At 50.8% G+C, this 16,951-nt stretch overlaps 6 protein-coding genes across 6 annotated transcripts; 3 read left to right on the top strand and 3 right to left on the bottom strand.

The window, feature by feature from the left end:
- Window positions 1–376: 376 nt before the first annotated feature.
- On the bottom strand, window positions 377–2,964 carry STEHIDRAFT_134952 (carboxypeptidase S; the record flags this gene model as incomplete). The annotated part of the gene is made up of 14 exons (XM_007309977.1): window positions 377–459; window positions 523–630; window positions 711–1,015; window positions 1,071–1,399; window positions 1,450–1,517; window positions 1,584–1,640; window positions 1,710–1,785; window positions 1,854–1,947; window positions 2,002–2,059; window positions 2,113–2,181; window positions 2,261–2,364; window positions 2,432–2,530; window positions 2,589–2,611; window positions 2,665–2,964. The coding sequence occupies 14 exons, from the start codon at window positions 2,962–2,964 to the stop codon at window positions 377–379; spliced, it is 1,773 nt and encodes a 590-aa protein (XP_007310039.1).
- A 461-nt stretch (window positions 2,965–3,425) lies between these two features.
- STEHIDRAFT_142522 (Diphthine synthase) lies at window positions 3,426–4,603 on the top strand. Its single transcript, XM_007309978.1, has 5 exons — window positions 3,426–3,497; window positions 3,569–3,640; window positions 3,718–3,842; window positions 3,901–4,170; window positions 4,243–4,603. Exons 1-5 carry the CDS (start codon window positions 3,435–3,437, stop codon window positions 4,586–4,588), a joined length of 876 nt encoding a protein of 291 aa, XP_007310040.1. The 5' UTR covers window positions 3,426–3,434; the 3' UTR covers window positions 4,589–4,603.
- Window positions 4,604–4,812: 209 nt separating this feature from the next.
- Window positions 4,813–7,311, bottom strand: STEHIDRAFT_86738 (asparaginyl-tRNA synthetase). Its single transcript, XM_007309979.1, has 8 exons — window positions 6,870–7,311; window positions 6,557–6,703; window positions 6,324–6,503; window positions 5,958–6,268; window positions 5,815–5,908; window positions 5,192–5,761; window positions 5,089–5,126; window positions 4,813–5,032 (listed from the first exon to the last, which is right to left on the bottom strand). The coding sequence occupies exons 1-8, from the start codon at window positions 7,215–7,217 to the stop codon at window positions 4,987–4,989; spliced, it is 1,734 nt and encodes a 577-aa protein (XP_007310041.1). The 5' UTR covers window positions 7,218–7,311; the 3' UTR covers window positions 4,813–4,986.
- An 18-nt stretch (window positions 7,312–7,329) lies between these two features.
- Window positions 7,330–10,244, bottom strand: STEHIDRAFT_142524 (uncharacterized protein). Its single transcript, XM_007309980.1, has 8 exons — window positions 9,970–10,244; window positions 9,844–9,914; window positions 9,447–9,776; window positions 8,783–9,372; window positions 8,456–8,710; window positions 8,333–8,403; window positions 7,936–8,265; window positions 7,330–7,860 (listed from the first exon to the last, which is right to left on the bottom strand). The coding sequence occupies exons 1-4, from the start codon at window positions 10,062–10,064 to the stop codon at window positions 9,161–9,163; spliced, it is 708 nt and encodes a 235-aa protein (XP_007310042.1). The 5' UTR covers window positions 10,065–10,244; the 3' UTR covers window positions 7,330–7,860; window positions 7,936–8,265; window positions 8,333–8,403; window positions 8,456–8,710; window positions 8,783–9,160.
- Window positions 10,245–11,192: 948 nt separating this feature from the next.
- On the top strand, window positions 11,193–13,312 carry STEHIDRAFT_150302 (glycoside hydrolase family 28 protein). The gene is made up of 13 exons (XM_007309981.1): window positions 11,193–11,547; window positions 11,606–11,656; window positions 11,715–11,816; window positions 11,874–11,890; window positions 11,961–12,069; window positions 12,132–12,213; window positions 12,263–12,349; window positions 12,401–12,446; window positions 12,505–12,573; window positions 12,629–12,770; window positions 12,826–12,899; window positions 12,954–13,049; window positions 13,118–13,312. Exons 1-13 carry the CDS (start codon window positions 11,272–11,274, stop codon window positions 13,209–13,211), a joined length of 1,245 nt encoding a protein of 414 aa, XP_007310043.1. The 5' UTR covers window positions 11,193–11,271; the 3' UTR covers window positions 13,212–13,312.
- Window positions 13,313–14,218: 906 nt separating this feature from the next.
- On the top strand, window positions 14,219–16,691 carry STEHIDRAFT_125610 (uncharacterized protein). The gene is made up of 4 exons (XM_007309982.1): window positions 14,219–14,252; window positions 14,344–14,883; window positions 14,987–15,136; window positions 15,233–16,691. The coding sequence occupies exons 1-4, from the start codon at window positions 14,226–14,228 to the stop codon at window positions 16,082–16,084; spliced, it is 1,569 nt and encodes a 522-aa protein (XP_007310044.1). The 5' UTR covers window positions 14,219–14,225; the 3' UTR covers window positions 16,085–16,691.
- The last annotated feature ends 260 nt before the right edge of the window (window positions 16,692–16,951 follow it).

Consider the following 16,951-nt stretch of genomic DNA (forward strand, 5'->3'; position numbering starts at 1 on the left):
TCAGAGTCTCCAGAGTGGCTGCCGGTAGCATTCGAAAAGCCGAGAATGAGCATAGCTTGTCTCATTCTAAGAGCAGGTTGAATCACATCCGCTAAGCTCTACCACGCTGACACCAAACGAAGGAAAGCGCATAACGTACTCTTTGGCGACTGCCGTTCGTGAAACAATACACACGCCCGGCAAGAGCCGGCGGAGTCTGATTACCCATTATGATTACTTACTACAGTGCTGGTCTTCCGATTTTTCCTCAGGTTTGTTCCTTGTTCCTTCGATCTTTGTGTCCGCAGGGTTCATAACCGTAACAAGTTTGAAGTGACGCTATTGGTCAGTGCAGAGCGTTCAAGAGAGTGATCCTAATCATCCATCCAACATATCGTCACATATCCCGATCCTCGTCGACATTCAATATTAATGTCGTATAATACCTGATTATCTCGATAAAATCATCCACTCGAATTCCTGTAGCAATATCGGAGATATCAGCCAGGCCACATAAATATAACACCAAAGGGAACACCGTACGCTCGTTCTTGGTGTGGACACCCGGCATCTTCAGATTTGTTGCTTCACCCGCATTCCAGTGCGCATAGCGAAATATGTGCTTCGTCAACTTCCAGTAGTATTTCGTATCTGCAATGTGACACACAATTATCAGACTTGGCTGCCAGTCTGAACTAGTCAGACGTGTGTAAGTGGAGTTGCCGACGCACCAGTATTCCCGCTCTTCATTCCTGGACTAACCACCAACCCATTCGCCCCTGCATCCAGACCCCTATGCATCGCATACGCTGCCTTCACCGACCCGCTCAGCACCCGGAACGGTGCATCATCTGTAGGCGAGACGGGAGCCGGCTCGCGTCCGCGTCCCTCAGGTCTCGAAAGTATGAGGGAGCCGTAGGTGGGTTCGTCGAGTTCGGTGGTGATTCGTTTGTCAAAGGCAACGTAACTGAGGTTGAAGTGAGAGATTGAAGATTGAAGAGCTTGCGTGTCATGCAGTTCGGTTTCGGCTATCGAGCTACACCACAAGAATATTGGAGATGTCCGCTGAGAGCGTGACGACAATGACACACCTGTCAGTGGAAACCCTGTGGTTCACTATGGCCCACGCGCTCTCTGGCAACGCATTCGTTTTCTCTCCACCTCTCACGATATCGATCGCCTGCGTAGTACTGAATAAGGTCTTCGTCGTCACGTCCTCGCTCATGAGCTCCTCAATTATCTTTAGCGACTCGTTCGACTGGGCAGAGGAAATTATGTGAGAACGGAGGGAGGAATTGAGAGAGGGTGCATGTGCGGCCAAGCATTGAAACTTGAGGTAGATCGGAGTCGTACGGGTTAGAATCGGTTGGAAGGGATGAGCTTCAAGTTCCCCTAGGAGCGAGCCTAGGATACCGATGCTCTAGTACGAAATATCAGAATTTACGAGATGCTTTGAGAGGCCGAGCGTACTGTATGTGCCGGTGGCGTACTGGAGTGGCCTCCAGGGGTTTTAATCTCAATCCGAGCATTAAACGAGCCTAATTAGGACGTCTTTAAGTCTTGTGAAACACATAAAGACAGAGCAAGGAATATCATGAGCCTGCCTTTTTCTGCAATACCAATTGTGGCTAGTGTCGTCCCGTGCTGGTGTGCGAAGCCACCTGCGTACCAGCCGTAATTAGACAAAAAGTCACCAAAGAGGTGCTTGGCCCCAAGTGCACATGCCTCACCTCCTTCATCAACAAGCATGGATAAGCTATCTGGACCATAGGTGTCCACAAGAAATTCCCCGATGTGTCGAGCACCCTGCAATCGCGAAACGTCTCATCAGTACAGCTTCCGGGAATGTGATCATGGTCCAAAAATATAATCACATTGTAACCGCCGATCTCTTCGTCGAAGCCGAAAGCGAACATGACGGTGCGAGAGGGGCTGAAAGACTGTTCGAGCAGCATCTCCATGGTTGACCTTAGTGCCATTACATCAGCTCCTTCCCCGCTGTTCGATGTAATGGGGACGCACATAAGTCCTACGAGTCCACTTTTGTCATCTACTGAGCCTCTTCCCCAGAGGGACTCTCCTATATAACATGTGAGCCCAACTCACTCCATCGCGGGGGCATTGGTGGTTCACCATCGTAGTAACCAGAGTATGGAGGATGTTGCCACTCGTCATAAGTCTCGTGTGGAACCGGGACGACGTCTACAATTTATGAGTAAAGGCAAACACACTTTGAGGTCACAGTAGAAGCTGAGCATAGTGACGGGACATCTATACACACCTTGGTGCGCATTCAGAAGAATTGGCTTGAGAGACTTGTTCGAACCTTCCCAAACGTAGAGCAAGCCATAAGTGTTAACCTTTGTGAGTTGAGATGATTCGTGGCTGCAGTATGCGAAAAACACGATTTTTAGTGAGCCAGTCAGACATGGATTGAGAGCGAGCCACTGACACTCGAGGAAACGCTTGAGACAGATATTGGTGAAAGACAGCGAATTTATCCCAGCGTGAATCGATACCTACTTCCCCCATTTGGTCATACGTCTCGGTCCTGATAACGCGCATGCATGAGCGAAACCACTGGGTGCTCGTAGGGATGCATGGCTTACTCTACTCTGACGGCGCCACCAAGCTAGATGATATCATCGGCACATTATCTCCTCCCTCAGCTTAGCATGGACTCACCCAATCAACCATCCTCGATCGAAACTCCTCGGTACCATAGGCCGCCTCCAGGCGTTGAGATATATCGCGGTTCTCTCGAGGGTACAAGGGCAAAACTTGTGGGCAAAGCTCTTCTGATGCAGCTTGATAGGAAGTATTCGCGAGAACGACCGGAAGTTTTGGATGAGAGATGGAAGCCCGAAAAATTAAGGCATAGATAAAGATAACAGAGAGTAGAGAGGCCCCGCCGCCACATAGATATCGTCCTCGAGACGTTGGAGTGGGCAGCTTCGTCGTATAGCGAGCTAGCGGGATACTCATCATGCACCAAGTGGTATGGATCAAGACCAGATTTGGCTTGGTGACAGCTTTAGCGCTACGCTCCGAGTGGTATCAGGCAGCTCAAAGGACAGAAGAATGTACAACTTGAAGGTGGCGGTCTGAGGCGACAGGTGTGGCGACGAGTATTGGCGTGATTGAGGCGAAAGGAAGAGATATGGTGGGTCCGCGGTCTCGAGATAGCCATATAGATATGCTCCCGTGTGCGGGAGATGCTGAGAGCTAACATCTCGTCGTGGGTCGCGCTAGCTTCAGCCGTCCGAACTTGCCATTCTATTCAAAGGCCATGCGCCAACCAGCCGGCTCGGCTTTCTCCGTTCGCGGGCTTTCTCTCCAATTTCTTTATGTTTACTATCTCATACATCATCTGCTCAGATTCTAGTCGAAGACATCGCGCTTTATCGACGTCTCTACGTTTATTTGAGCGCTTGATTTCTAAAGCCAACTATACGATGTTCTACGTCATTGGACTGGGACTTTCCGATGAAAAAGACATTACTGTCCGCGGCCTCGAAGTAGGTCCCTATCCTCCTTTACTTCATTTTAAAAACATCTTACCCACCCTGAGCCGCCCTGAAAATGACAGGCAGTCAAAGGCTCTTCGAGAGTTTATCTTGAAGCCTACACGAGCATTCTGATGGTCCAGAAAGAACGCCTGGCAAGTGCACATTCCGAATATGAGACTGGTTGTGGCCCAAGGCTAAAACTGATGATGGATTGTTTGCAAGGATGCAGGAAGCGTTCTACGGAAAGGAACTCATATTGGCGGACAGAGACATGGTTGAGACGGAGAGCGATGAGATTCTGCGGGATGCTGACAAAGAGGATATCTCTCTGCTCGTAGTCGGAGATCCTTTCGGGTGCGTTCCTCCAAGTAGTCCTCTTATACCGCCACTCAACATTGCTCGGTGTCAACAGCGCAACGACGCACACCGACATCATCCTTCGTGCCCGTAGCCTCAAGATCCCCACCCACGTCATCCACAATGCCTCCATCATGAACGCTATAGGGGCTTGTGGCCTGCAACTCTACAACTTCGGTCAAACTGTGTCGCTCGTTTTCTTCACCGATTCCTGGAAACCAGACAGCTTTTATGATCGCGTCAAAGAAAATGCGGATCTGGGAATGCATACTCTTGTCCTTCTGGATATAAAGGTGAAGGAACAGAGCGAAGAAAACCTCGCAAGGTGCGCTATTCCTTGTCCTTTCCCATCCCATAAAAGCGTGTCTGATTCGTGTCATCTTCCGCCCATATGTAGGGGACGCAAGATCTATGAACCTCCACGCTACATGTCCATCCCTCTCGCCGTCTCACAGCTCCTGGAAGTCGAGTCGACCCGCCAATCTGGCATCCTATCCCCAGAAACGACGCTCGCTATCGCCGTGTCTCGTGTAGGCGGAGGAGAGCACCAGCGGATCGTGTGCGGGACGCTTCAAGAGCTTAGCGAGCAGCCCGACGATGTGTACGGTGAGCCTCTGCATAGTCTGGTTATTGTTGGGAAAAGACTGCACCATCTAGAGGCAGAGTACGCCGAGTCGTATGCTGTCAATAAAGAGAATTGGATTACAGTGGCGAAGAATGTGTACCAATGTAATTTTGATTGATGTACTGAATACGCGGAGTCACAATAAAATGTACGTTAATATCGCGTCCTGTGCGCAAAATTTGTAGTTCAATTCGCATGTCTACCTGGCCTGAGTGAGCTAGTAGTGTCCCGCAGAGCTATCGCAGCACTAGACAGTACAGTCCAAGATTACCCTGCTCAACTTACGCATTAACATGACTGAATAGCACTCGTCGTGTACATCAGTGACCCTCATGAAATGGTGTGTTCCCCAATTTGATACTAAAATGTTTTACTGTTGTCACCCAATGAACCCTCAGAGAAAAAAGATACACGCGTACAACAATCAAAGTACATCGCCAAAAGCGAAGTAGGAGCTCTACAGAATTATAAAGACAACAAACAAGATCAGTCTGGATTCTTCGTACAGCAGAACATCTATGGTGTCGCACGACCCGGCCACCTGGGGTACAGAGAACATTCCCTGTAAATCCAGTACAATCAGTATCTATTCGATAGCACGAGAATGACAAGAATTACCTGACGGTGTACCTGTTCGCCAACCAAGCCAAGAATCGCTGAAGGTTTGGAGAAAGGTCGGTATGTATGTATGTGGCGTGCACATGTGGCGAGAAACACATACCTCGACACCCAAACCATACCCTCCATGCTCGCAAGTCCCGTATTTCCTCTGGTCCGCATACCAGTAATAGGGCGCAGCATCCATACCCTCCCTCTTATACGCAGCCAACAGCTCCTCCAGATCCGCAATCCTCATTGACCCGCCGACGATTTCGCCCACACCAGGCATGAGCAGATCACAGCTCTCCGTAAACATCTTGCCAGCCGACTGTGCTTCTTTGCCTTCCGGTGCGGCCATCTTCTTCATGTAGAATGCCTTAAGCTCGGCCGGGAAGCCGTACAAGAACACCGGGGTACCAATGATATCGGTCATTTGGCGTTCAGCCGCCTCTGCAATGTCGTCGCCGACTGCGTGATCGACCATGATGGGCTTTCCAGAATCGTCTTTGATGACATTGCCGTCAGCATCTTCGGCTTCATGCTGAATCTTGTGCTCGTTGAGCCAGGTGATAGCATCAACATAGTTGAGACGGAGGAATGGGCGGGAGGGTGGAGTGAAGGAGGGGTTGAGTTGTTTTATAAGAGTAGCAGATGTTGGGTTTTTGAGAAGACGATCCACAGTTTCGCAAATCTATCCGAAGGCGATGTGAGATAAATCAAGAGCTAAAGAGGAGAAAGACGAACAATGCTCTCGATATGATCCATGAGATCGTCAAAAGTTATGAATGCTAGCTCCGCCTCCAGATGTGTGTATTCGCTCAAGTGGCGACGGGTATGACTACAATCTGATCAGAATGAGTATCCAAACATCACGAAGATTGACTGACCTGTTCTCGGCCCTAAAGCTCTCCTGGACACAGAAGACATCGCCCAAACTGGGTAAACATGTCTCAAGGTACAACTGGGAACTTTGAGTCAGGAATGCTGGTTGGCCGTAGTAATCAAACTTGAACAGCGTAGCACCACCCTCCACTTGCGTCTGGACCATACATGGTGGGGTTACCTCCATGAGGTCATGAGCATTGAGAGAATCTCGGAAGGAGCTGAGGAGAAGCGATCGGAGGCGTAAGACTGAAGATGCATTCTCGCCGCGGATGACGAGGTGACGAAGATCAGCCATGATCGAAGGGTCAGATTTCTGTGATCCAGAGATCGGTTAGCTCAAGGCCATGAACGAAGAGAAAACCCCGTACTTCGTTCAATCGGTTGGTGAAAGCATCTTCACCACCTGGGGCAAGACCGACAACGCGCCAGAAGTCGACCACGAGCTCATGGCCTCCAGGAGCGGTCTTTCCGTCTGGTACCGCTTGAAGGGTACCGACAAGCTCGACGGTGGATTCGAGCGTCAGTGTGAGCGCGTCGTAAGTTTGAGCCTGGTCCAAGTCATTTAACCGGAGAAAGGTGTCACGCGACCGCAGTGACCTACTGTTGTGCCAGACAAGACCGCCTGCAGATATCCGGTACCATCTCGAAGTACGATGAAGATGATGTCCTTCTGAGATCGTAGACGATGCACCCATCCGAGCACTCGAACGCGGCTGCCTCGGTGGGCAGTGAGATTGACTACCTTTGCCTGTGAGGAATGATATTGTCAGTCAACCAATTAGCCTCTACAATTAAGAAACCTTGTAATAAACAATAATGCTAAAGCATATCAAGCACAGATCTTGGCAAAAAAAGTACGAATGGTGAAACAATAGGTGCAATGCCTACGACGGGTTCTGTATATGTTTGCTCACCTTTACAGACTTAGGAAGACTGGTATCCTCCACCAACTTTATGTTTTTACTCTCCTCCAACAGCTTATCCCGTTTTTCCCGCTCCGCGCCTTGAGCAGCAGCCTCCTTCTCAGCGAGTTCCTCGGCCTTCTTTTTCTTCTTCTCCAGGCCGTCGGCACCTTTCTTAGCTTTCTTCAGTGCTGACTGAGTGGGCTCATCGTACGGAGTGTTGGGATCCTTTCGAACGAGAACTTTTGAATCTTGGCCGTGCGTGAAGAGAGCGAAGGCGATGGTCGCGTATGGCGTTTCTGCGGTTCCGTTCCCAGTGGCATCCGATCCGGACGATTCGTCTATGTGGTAAGGAGACATGCTCCGTACGTATGAGGGATGTGGAGGAGAAGCGACGCGGCAGAGGGCAAGTAGATGATGGTCGTTGACTCGGTTCAAAGCACTGATCTACAACGGAGTCTTATCAAGTTCACACAGATTCACACGCTCTGTTCTCGAGTCACCGTGGCGAGCTTCACTGTTCCTATACTTGCACCGAAGATTTACCTGACATGATTTATTTTCATTGCGAACGTGGCCTGAGTACTCGTTCTCTGACCCGTGAAAACTATCGACGTCTCAGACGCAGATCTCGACAAGCTCGAACGGGTGGTACAAATGAGGTGTTGCGCCGTCTGCTCCGTCTTCAGAGCGGGGTAACTATGTGCTAAAGTTTGTTTTCGGAGACCAGTATCCCTCCCCTGCGACAAAACAAATCGTCGGACAATTCGACCTACACCATCCTCCTCATCTGCAGATCTTCGTCAGACAAAAGTAGGTACTTTCTCGTCAAAGCCTCTCGACGCCCGTATAATCTCCGCCACTTCTGCAGAGCTGATCGAGGGTGTAGAGGACACGGCTGTCGCAAGGCCCTCTGACCAGTGGCTTGCACTATAAAACACGAACGGGAGAGCGATGATGTTGAAAAGAACGCCAAGCCACGGTACAATGGCCATTACGCGGACTGGTGTGCACAAAGTTGTCAGATGTTCATTCGAATGTCGAACGGCCCGCCGAAGATAAAATAGGTGCCACTCACTATATCGTTGAGATCGATATATTAGTTCAGGAATTCCCATGCTCTCCAGCATAGATGCTGAAAGTTGAACCCCATCCACCTTGATGATGGCCCCTCTCGAACCGTGGAACACAAGAAAATCGAGGGCGACGAGTGGTCCGATGCTTAGAAGGGTGATCAATAGGAGGAATAATCCCTGACCTCGTAGTTTAGACGAAGATGGGAGAAGCGCGCGGGGAATGCGGGAGAGATGTCGTAAAGGAAGATAGGGGAGAAGCAGACTGATCAGAAGGCCGGCAGCTGGAGACAAGGCGATGACGAGAGCGAATGCAAGGCCTGCAGCGAAAAGATCTTCGTAGAGTGAGAGAAGGTATCAGTCTCCCGTTGGCCACAGATAGAAACGATGTATAGTACGCACCGTTCGTCTGCACGCTCACCGACACACCTTCGGGCGCTGAGCTTCGAATAAACGATCGATGCCCCCTCAACCTATTGTTTGGGAATTAGCTCGTTCTGACGGAGGACCTATGGCAAAGCGCACTTTATCAATGCCTGCACATCGATAGCTCCCGCTACAATTCCACAGGTCGTAGCAAGTGTGAGGGTGACCAGAAGGAGAAGTTTCGCTCGTTGCATCGGGGGAAACGTGAAAGAGAATGGAACGACAAATACCACACGATGGGAGGCCCTTATATACTCTGCTTGGCCGCAATTCGTCCACGGTCTGACATATTAATACAACGTATGCCTCAGTAGAACTGCGGGGAGTGGGATTCGCGGTTGGCACATGAGAAACCTGAGAGAAAACGACTGTGAATGGCTCAAACCCAGATCCCAGAAGGAAGGCCTATCAACGCACATCGCTTACCGGAATGCCACATGAGTGTTGTACTGTATGTGAGACCTAACGGATGGACCGGAGACACGGGGATGAAAAATTGACAGGGTACCAACAGGAGACCAGTAACATAGGGCCTCTCGGTCTGGATAGTGATGCGAGTTATCGGGTCTGAGCCTTGCAGCTCAAGTACTGTGAGAATGATAGGCTTTCAAGCACTCGAGAAGACAACTGACAGACTAGAAATCGGAGTAATTAGGATGGTAATCCCACTTAAACCCAATTATACATAGAGTATACATATCGATATTGTGGGTCAGCCAATAAGCCTACCGATAGTCCTTGTGTATACGAAGAATCCTTCTATCGTGACAGATCGACCAGCTACGTATGTCGCCCGTCGTTCCCCTATGAAACCTCGTCATACTGCCGAAGATGCTCTTGGCTTGTCGATAACTTGGGACCCCGGTGTAATCCCATCTCTATGAAGCCGGCGGAAGGCGTAGAGGGTGCGGGTGGCCCAAGGTCTTCCTGCCAGTGACTTCCTGCATATAACACGAACGGGAGAGCGATGATGTTGAAAAGAATGGCGAGCCACGGTACGATGGCCATTACGCGAACTGGTGGCCCACGAAAGGGTCAGATACAGTCTGGATGGTCGAATATTAGGCGAAAATAAGGAGTCGGTACTCACTATAGCGCTGAGAACGATACGGCAAGCTAGGAATTCCCATGCTCTCGAGCTCATGCGGCGACATCTGAACACCGTCCACCTTGATGATAGCGCCCCTCAAGCCATGAAACACGAGAAAGTCGAGAGCGATGAGCGGTCCTATTCCAATCAGGGTGACCAGCGCGAAGAATATCCCTTGACCCCATAGGTTTTTGGGAGATAGGAAGAATAGTCGGTGAATGCGAGACTGGTATCGCAAAGGAAGACATGTAAAGAGCAGACTATTGAGGATACCCTGGGCTGGGGTTAGAGCGATGGCGATAGCAAAGACAAGGCCTGCCGCAAAAATGTCTTCGTGAATATAGAAAAAGTATCAGTACCGCCTTCGCTGAAGATGAGGACGAGATATATCGTGTACCATCGGTGTCTACGCTCACCGACACACCTAGAGGAGCAGAGTTGCTAATGTACGCTCGGTGTGTCTTCAACCTGTAGTCCGAGATCATTAGCTTGCGATGACTGAAAACATGATGGCGGTCCGCACCTCAACAATGCATTGACATCAATGGATACCGCTACAGATGCAAATGTCCCAGCAAGCGCGGTGGTGACCATGAGGAGCAGTTTTCCTCGTCGCATTGGTATGAAAGTGAGTGGTAGTTTAAAGAGGTAGGTTGGTGTAGAAGAACATGGAGAAAGCAGCGAATATAACGTCCTACAGAGAGTGGATAGTACGCAACGAATACCACGCAACTATGATCTCGGCCGTATTTCGGTGCGCCGAGTACATCGCGAGCACCGAGTCGATGTAGAGGAAATGAGGTGGGTGTGCACAGCACGGCCTTCGTGGCCCTCATACCTCTGGGTAATACATAGGATTAAACGAGACATGGAGGACGCAGAGCTAAGCATTGAGCAAGTTCAGAGCAAGCGGTCATGCCAGTGGAGGCGCAGTGCTCCCTCGGAATGTGCCGGCAGCGGGCGACAAGGATGGGTTGCGCATAGTTTCGCACGCGTCACCGTCATCCGCTTTACTTTCCACTCTTCAGTGTGCTCGCAGTGCTATTCTTCGTTTGGAACATCCATATGCTCCCAGATATCTCAAAGCCAGTCACGCTTCTTTGGGCCTGTGCAGTTTGTATGATCATCCTATGCTCTCCGTATCAAGGGTGTTGGATTTAGCTAGGTGCAGCTCGACGTCGCGAGAGCTTTCGCGAGCTTTCGACGGACACGGATGACTCAGCAGCGCAGCTGCTTTGCCAATCTCTCGAGTACTGTAGAATTTTCTAGATACATTGTACAGTAGTATAGATACATGATGTGTTTACCTGTGTAGGGCATCGGTTTGCCCTAACACAAGCCAGCCTCACAGCTCAGTGTGATTGCAAGCCCTCTCTGATTTCTCGTGCTTTTCTCTCTCGCTCACGAAAATCCAACAAAGGGGTCTCCGTGTGTCTTTAATTGCGATGCATCGTACGTTGAACCGCCCTCTTTTACCCCACTTCAGTAGTCCGTGCGACACAGCAGACACGTACGGTCGACCCCAGGAATGAAAGATCGGATATCACAACCACAGGACTCAGTTATCATTTGACTGGGCAGATTGACTGCTCCCGTCGTTTTCAACCACTCATGTCCTCGCCTTGGGAAAGTACCAAGATATATATGCTTCCGGACCGCAAAGTGAAGAACATTGTTCTCGACGCGGGCCGCTCCTGTGAGCCTGCTGAGCGGATGATGACACTGCGCCTTCGTCGACATTGACTGGTCACGGCTGGCGTCATTATAAGTATCAGGTCCTCCCTTAAGTGTCTTACAGCCATTGCTCTCGACCTTGGCATCCCCAATGTTTGCTTTCCTGAGCCTTCTGCTTATCTACGGTTTTGCTGCAGCTGAGGCTCGGCTCACTCGCTCACAAAGGTTCAATTCAAGGTTGGGTAAAATTAGCGCTCTCAATTCTCGTGGCACAGATGCTAGCTGCTCTCTCACAGCGAGTGGAGGGGATGATGCCCCTGCCTTTCTGAACGCCGTAAAGAGCTGTGACACTACGACCATTCCGCTAGGAACCACGTTGTCAATTGCCACTCCTCTGAACATGAGCGGTCTGCAGGACAAGCACATCGTGAGTTTTGTTCTGCGTGGTCCCACTTCCCCCAAAGAACTGACCTAAATGTTGTCAGAGTGTCGAAGGAACAATCAGGTTCACCAACGATACCCCTTTCTGGAGCGGTGTACGTCCATGCCCTCTTCAATATTTCTCTATTTGAGATCCAATGAAGCTACCTACAGAACGCCTTCTTTTTCGACTTCCAAAACGCGTCTTCGTTCTGGATCCTTGGTGGGAATAACATCATCCTTGATGGCGGCGGAACTCTAGACGGGCAGGGACAAGTCGGTGTTGTTTGTTCTCTTTGGCCCAAGATCTCCCGCTGATGCCCCTGCCTGTAGGCGTGGTATGACGCTTTGTGGGTCCCATGTGTAACTGTTCTCTCTTCTAGAATTCCAGGGCTAACTTATCTTCTGAGCGTTCTTCAGTGCGAGCAACAGCACCCTTCAACGACCCATCATTCTCACCGTATTCCAAGGGACGAATGTCACGGTGGACAATGTGCATGAAGTTAACAGCCCTTTCTGGACCAATCTCGTACGTTCAGCTGCACGGTCTCCCACACGATATGAATGTTATTCACAGTGTGATGAAAAAAGGTCTGGGAAAGCTCGGATGTCACATATAACGCCATCAACATCAGTGCCACCTCCAGTTCGTCTCATGGCCCGTCCAATACAGGTATATCTGTTACCCAATTAGAGATGAGACTCGTTCTAACTTTGTGAAGACGGCTGGGACATCTATCGCAGTGACAAAGTAGTGATTCAGAACTCCGTGATCAACAACGGGGATGACTGTGTTTCGTTCAAGCCCAGTCTGTCTCTTCAATATTGTTCGGATGGCTTTACACTGAAGCCTCAAATAGACTCCACGAATATTCTGGTTCAATCACTCCAGTGTACCGGATCTCAGTATGCAGTCTATGTTTGATGTCTCACGAATCTACACACAGACTGATTTGGCCCCTAGTGGAATATCTGTCGGTAGTCTTGGCCAATTTGCGGGGGTGTTCGACATCGTGGAGAACGTTACATCGACGTACGTCTGTCCCAGCTTAGCATTGTATTTGAGGATTGAACATGGTGTCTGCTAGTAACATCACCATGACGAATACCGAAAATGGGGCCAGAATCAAGGCTTGGGCGGGTCCTGACGTGGGTAGCGGTATCGTCAAGAACATCACCTTCGACCACTTCTTTGAGACGAAGGTCGACAATCCTATCATCATAGACCAGGTGCTGCTTTGTTTGCTCAATTTGATCGATGGAGGCTAACTCGGTTATATCGCAGTGTTATATGACCGACGCATCAGAATGCGCTGAGTTCCCCTCGAACACGTTCATACAGGACATCTTCTTCAATAGGTCTGGGGTTTAGTCTAGTCTTTCCTATTCGTATCTAATCAGTATTCACGGAAGCATCACGGGGACGTCCTCTGGAACGACGGGTGCGTCGCTTGCGTGCTCCCCAGACGGCCGCTGCGACGACATCAACCTAAACAATATCACCGTCATGTCAGTATCATCTGACTCTTTTTGTGCGGTAGAGACCTCTAGGCTGATAGTACAGCGTGTGTCCATAGGTCCTCGGCATCATCGAACGCGACATTTACCTGCCAAAACGTAAACCTCACAGGGAACGCCGCTGGTCTCTTCGGTACATGTGCGACTACATGAACGAGTTCGACTGTGTTCATGGCATAGCGACCTCATGACAGTCGCCGTAGGACTCACGATTCGCCTCTCCTCCGATGTATTGGTTTGTACATATATTCCGGAATTCCCAAGACAAGTTGCAATGGTCATGCGGCACCGGCACAAGACAAAACTAATCGCTTGGATCAACTCTCTTTGACAGCGTCCGAAATGCTTATTTTGGATCATTGTGGTGTATACTACGTGCTGTTGTCTTGACTGGGTGGTCGATTGACAGGACGGCAACTCAACCAGTGCCTTACCACCCAAAGGACCTTCGGCATCAGAACGTCACAGAAAAGCTCAACTTCCTATTTCTGCTGTCGCCGCAAGCTGCTGCCGCACCTGCACGCAAATGTCTGAGTCCTAACAAACATATAAGTATCTACACCTTCTACTTCGCAAATCCACTGCAGTTGGTTGTATCGGACTGTGATGATTGTATCCTCGGATGTGGCGTTGTCGCTGGATGGCAATTGGGAGGTGTCCTCGCGAGTCGTCGGGAAAGTCAGCTTCTAAGATGGGAGAATTCTAGGACGGAAGTACATGTGATACCAATTATTTTGGGCAGGATACTTATGTACCAGCTGAGAGTGTCCTCCGTTGGTCGTCGGAGCAGAGATAATTGATAGCAGATGCGGTACTCAGTTGAGATGATATAAGAGTTGGTAGAGGCGTGCTGTCGTCGCGCACCGCGCCCCGAGACGCTTGGCCGCTGCCCCACGCATTATTTGAGAGCTGCCCGGGCTGAAATTCCTGTTAGAAAGCGAACCGTCTTCGAAGAAGCTAAGGAGGACCAATCGCCGCCGACCCGCCGTTAGCCGATCCCGCTGGTACTTGCCCCTTCTCAGTCGGCCTCGACCCTTTCTGATATTTCCCACAGAATCCCATATATTCTTCGAACCCCCTTCCGTCAACCCGACCCTTCTTTCGTCCTCCCACCACCAGCGACAACTCGACCAGTCCGCTCGCTGTTGAACATCGCCGTCAAACACAATGTCGCACCCGGAAGCTCTTGAAAAAGTATGTCTCCGGACGGGGAACGCACGCGACGCGTCGAGAGCCCTCAACCGTCTACCACGTCTCGTCCTTTTGCTGACTCTATGCAACTCAGATCTTCCAAAAATTGGAGCAAGAGTCTGAACGCCGTGCGGCACTCGCCCACTCGGCTCAAGAATCCCAGGCGCACCAACTCCAACATCAGACATCCTTCTCCCACGTCAACTACGACGCAAACCAGCCGTCTGGTACGACGAACAACGCCCGTGTTCGCTCGACCACCCTCACCTCGTCACTTTCCTCACCGCCGTCATCTGAACGCCTTCGTTCTCTCTCTTCCCGCGAGCGATTACGTGCCGCCCCTTCTTCCGAGCGTTTACGCGCTCCAGCTTCTGCCGAACGTTTACGGGCAGTACCATCGGTTGAACGTATGAACTCCACGTCGGCTACGGAGAAGGTCGACTCGACAATGAGCTCGCCAACGAGCTTGAGCCCTGCTTTGACCCCCGCAAGTCCCAGGTCGGAGGTACAGTCTCTCACATTCAGCCCCACTAGTCCTGCGGCCGTTCCGGCTTCGAACGAAAACCCCCAGCGCACGTATGGGAGGGACAGGGAAAGGCGAAGGGGGAGCATCTCCATAACTCGGTTCGGACAGGTGAGTTGAGCTCAGCTCGCGACCACGTATTGCACACCACCATTCAACGATGCTGTGACTTGAATGCTGATCTCGTTCAACTCGCGTCCGTGATATGACACAGCCCGACGACCAGGGAGCATCTGCGTTCAGCACGACGGACCCAAATGCTCCTTCTGGAGTCGCCTCCGTCAACGGTAACGGCAATACCGCGAACGGGACTGGACCCGCCGTCGGCTTCGCATCAATATATCCGTCTAATAACCGTGCCCGAGTATGTGCCTGTGCGCTCTCTAGAACCGTGCCGAGACTGACTGATCTCGTCCTCGTCATCACCACCCATTTCACATTTTTCCGAAACTCCCTCTAGACCCAGAGCACAGATACCGTCTCCTCTCTCGGCTCTAACACTTCCCTCACACACCGTCTCGAATCCGACCACATCACCCAAATTCAAACTATCGCTCCACGTGCTTCCATCTCTCGCAGCGTCGGCGAAATCATCGCACGTAAACTCTCCCGCTCACGGTCCAAGGCCTCCCTCATTGGCGGCGGCGGGCTGGACGGAAACGTCGTGATCGGCGTGGTAGTGGAAGAAAAGACTTCTTCTGCTTCGTTGGAGGTCGGGCTCGACCTTGATCACGGCCTTCCGACGTCTCCTGTCAGCCCCACCGCACCCAGCCACCATAGTAATGGGAACGGCAGTGGCGCGGGAGTAGAAGGGCAGGCGGCGTATGTGCGGCCAGAGAGCAGGGCGGCCGTCGTAGCCCTCCACACTCTCAACGCACCTCCAGCCGGCAAGAATACCAGGGGAATGAACCTGATGGGTAGTGGGGGCCTAGGAGACAAGTTGAAGAAAAGGGCGACAGTCCGGGAAGGCAAGATTTTGAAGAAGGAGACGTCGAGATTCGCCATGCGGAGAAGTAAGAGCAGTGATCGGGTGGTTGATGAGAGCAGCGTTCCCTCCGTCACTGTCAGGCATGCGGTGAATGGGGACGATGAAGCGACTATTCCTGATAACGAGAACGCGGAAGAGAACGACGATCTGGGCACTGGATGGGTGGGGAAGGCGAAGGACCTGGGGAAGAAGTGGAAAAGGAGGAGCACCGTTCTCTTCGGTGGAAATACCGCTACCTCAACGCCGCCCACACCGACTTCGATTGCTATCCCCGTCTCTGCGCCACCATCCGTAGCCGTGTCTGCTGCCTCTCCGCCATCGTAAAACTTGCCCTGGACTGTGCACCTGCTTCTAGGATTCCTTCTCTCCGTCATCATCTTGGGTCAGGCTTCTTGTTTCTTGTGTTTTTCCCGCTTCTGTTTTCTGCTTTCTATCACTGCCTCTGTTTCGCCCGTGTTTCGATATTTTGTTCCTTGTTGCCTTCGGTTTGCTTGGTGTGTATAGTTATTCACTTTGTGTGTGCTTGTTTGGATTTGGCCGTTGGTCCCCATTTCGGGCTTCGTTGCGTTCGTCTATCTCTATCCGTTAGATTATCTTTTGTTTCTGCTCTCTTGTCCGTTCCTGCGCTTCTTCCGTCTTCCATTTTCTATTTCCTCTCATCTCTCAATCTCTCGTTCATCTCCCACTCCAGTCTCTCTGCTTGCTCATTGCCAATGTAGCATCAATCGTCGTTCGTTCAACCACACTCATTCCTCTCTCTATTCACTATCTCTCACTCGTCTATTTCTTTCTCTTTCCGCTGTCGTCACTTCACTTCCCATCTTGCTTCATTCTTCATTCTTCGATCTTGAGACCGTACATCCTGCATCGTTCCCCTCCATCTCCATCTCCTCATCCACCCATCTTCCCCCCACTCACCTCTTGCCCCTTACCCCCTTTTTTCACCACTCACATCATCTCCAGGACACATCCCTCTATCTAGCATCGACAACTTCAAGCCACTCTTCATTTCATTTTTATAGCATACCAGATAACTTACATATCTAAGAAACTTTCGCGTATGGAATTGCAAATGGATCTGGATTCTACTTGCAATAACTCCCCGTGCAGAATACTACTGAGCGAGACGACCATAAAGGAATTGAACCAATCGATACGACCTACTCGACGGAACGGAAATCTCAGAGTGGC

Source organism: Stereum hirsutum (genome assembly GCF_000264905.1).
Source record: "Stereum hirsutum FP-91666 SS1 unplaced genomic scaffold STEHIscaffold_19, whole genome shotgun sequence".
NCBI lineage: Eukaryota > Fungi > Basidiomycota > Agaricomycetes > Russulales > Stereaceae > Stereum > Stereum hirsutum.

What these genes read in the sequence shown, in the direction of transcription:
- STEHIDRAFT_142522 (XM_007309978.1), top strand. Translation starts at nt 3,435, where the DNA reads ATGTTCTACGTCATTGGACTGGGACTTTCCGATGAAAAAGACATTACT. An exon ending in TGGTCCAGAAAGAACGCCTG is followed by an intron (nt 3,641 to 3,717) that starts GCAAGTGCACAT and finishes GCAAGGATGCAG; the next exon opens with GAAGCGTTCTACGGAAAGGA. An exon ending in GTAGTCGGAGATCCTTTCGG is followed by an intron (nt 3,843 to 3,900) that starts GTGCGTTCCTCC and finishes CGGTGTCAACAG; the next exon opens with CGCAACGACGCACACCGACA.
- STEHIDRAFT_86738 (XM_007309979.1), bottom strand. Translation starts at nt 7,217, where the DNA reads ATGTCTCCTTACCACATAGACGAATCGTCCGGATCGGATGCCACTGGG. An exon ending in CGGTCTTGTCTGGCACAACA is followed by an intron (nt 6,504 to 6,556) that starts GTAGGTCACTGC and finishes GACTTGGACCAG; the next exon opens with GCTCAAACTTACGACGCGCT. An exon ending in TGGATCATATCGAGAGCATT is followed by an intron (nt 5,762 to 5,814) that starts GTTCGTCTTTCT and finishes GCCTTCGGATAG; the next exon opens with ATTTGCGAAACTGTGGATCG.
- STEHIDRAFT_142524 (XM_007309980.1), bottom strand. Translation starts at nt 10,064, where the DNA reads ATGCGACGAGGAAAACTGCTCCTCATGGTCACCACCGCGCTTGCTGGG. An exon ending in GGTGAGCGTAGACACCGATG is followed by an intron (nt 9,777 to 9,843) that starts GTACACGATATA and finishes ATATTCACGAAG; the next exon opens with ACATTTTTGCGGCAGGCCTT. An exon ending in GTATCGTTCTCAGCGCTATA is followed by an intron (nt 9,373 to 9,446) that starts GTGAGTACCGAC and finishes GTGGGCCACCAG; the next exon opens with TTCGCGTAATGGCCATCGTA.
- STEHIDRAFT_150302 (XM_007309981.1), top strand. Translation starts at nt 11,272, where the DNA reads ATGTTTGCTTTCCTGAGCCTTCTGCTTATCTACGGTTTTGCTGCAGCT. An exon ending in CTGTGTTTCGTTCAAGCCCA is followed by an intron (nt 12,350 to 12,400) that starts GTCTGTCTCTTC and finishes AGCCTCAAATAG; the next exon opens with ACTCCACGAATATTCTGGTT. An exon ending in CTAAACAATATCACCGTCAT is followed by an intron (nt 13,050 to 13,117) that starts GTCAGTATCATC and finishes GTGTGTCCATAG; the next exon opens with GTCCTCGGCATCATCGAACG.
- STEHIDRAFT_125610 (XM_007309982.1), top strand. Translation starts at nt 14,226, where the DNA reads ATGTCGCACCCGGAAGCTCTTGAAAAA. An exon ending in ACCCGGAAGCTCTTGAAAAA is followed by an intron (nt 14,253 to 14,343) that starts GTATGTCTCCGG and finishes TATGCAACTCAG; the next exon opens with ATCTTCCAAAAATTGGAGCA. An exon ending in CGTCTAATAACCGTGCCCGA is followed by an intron (nt 15,137 to 15,232) that starts GTATGTGCCTGT and finishes AACTCCCTCTAG; the next exon opens with ACCCAGAGCACAGATACCGT.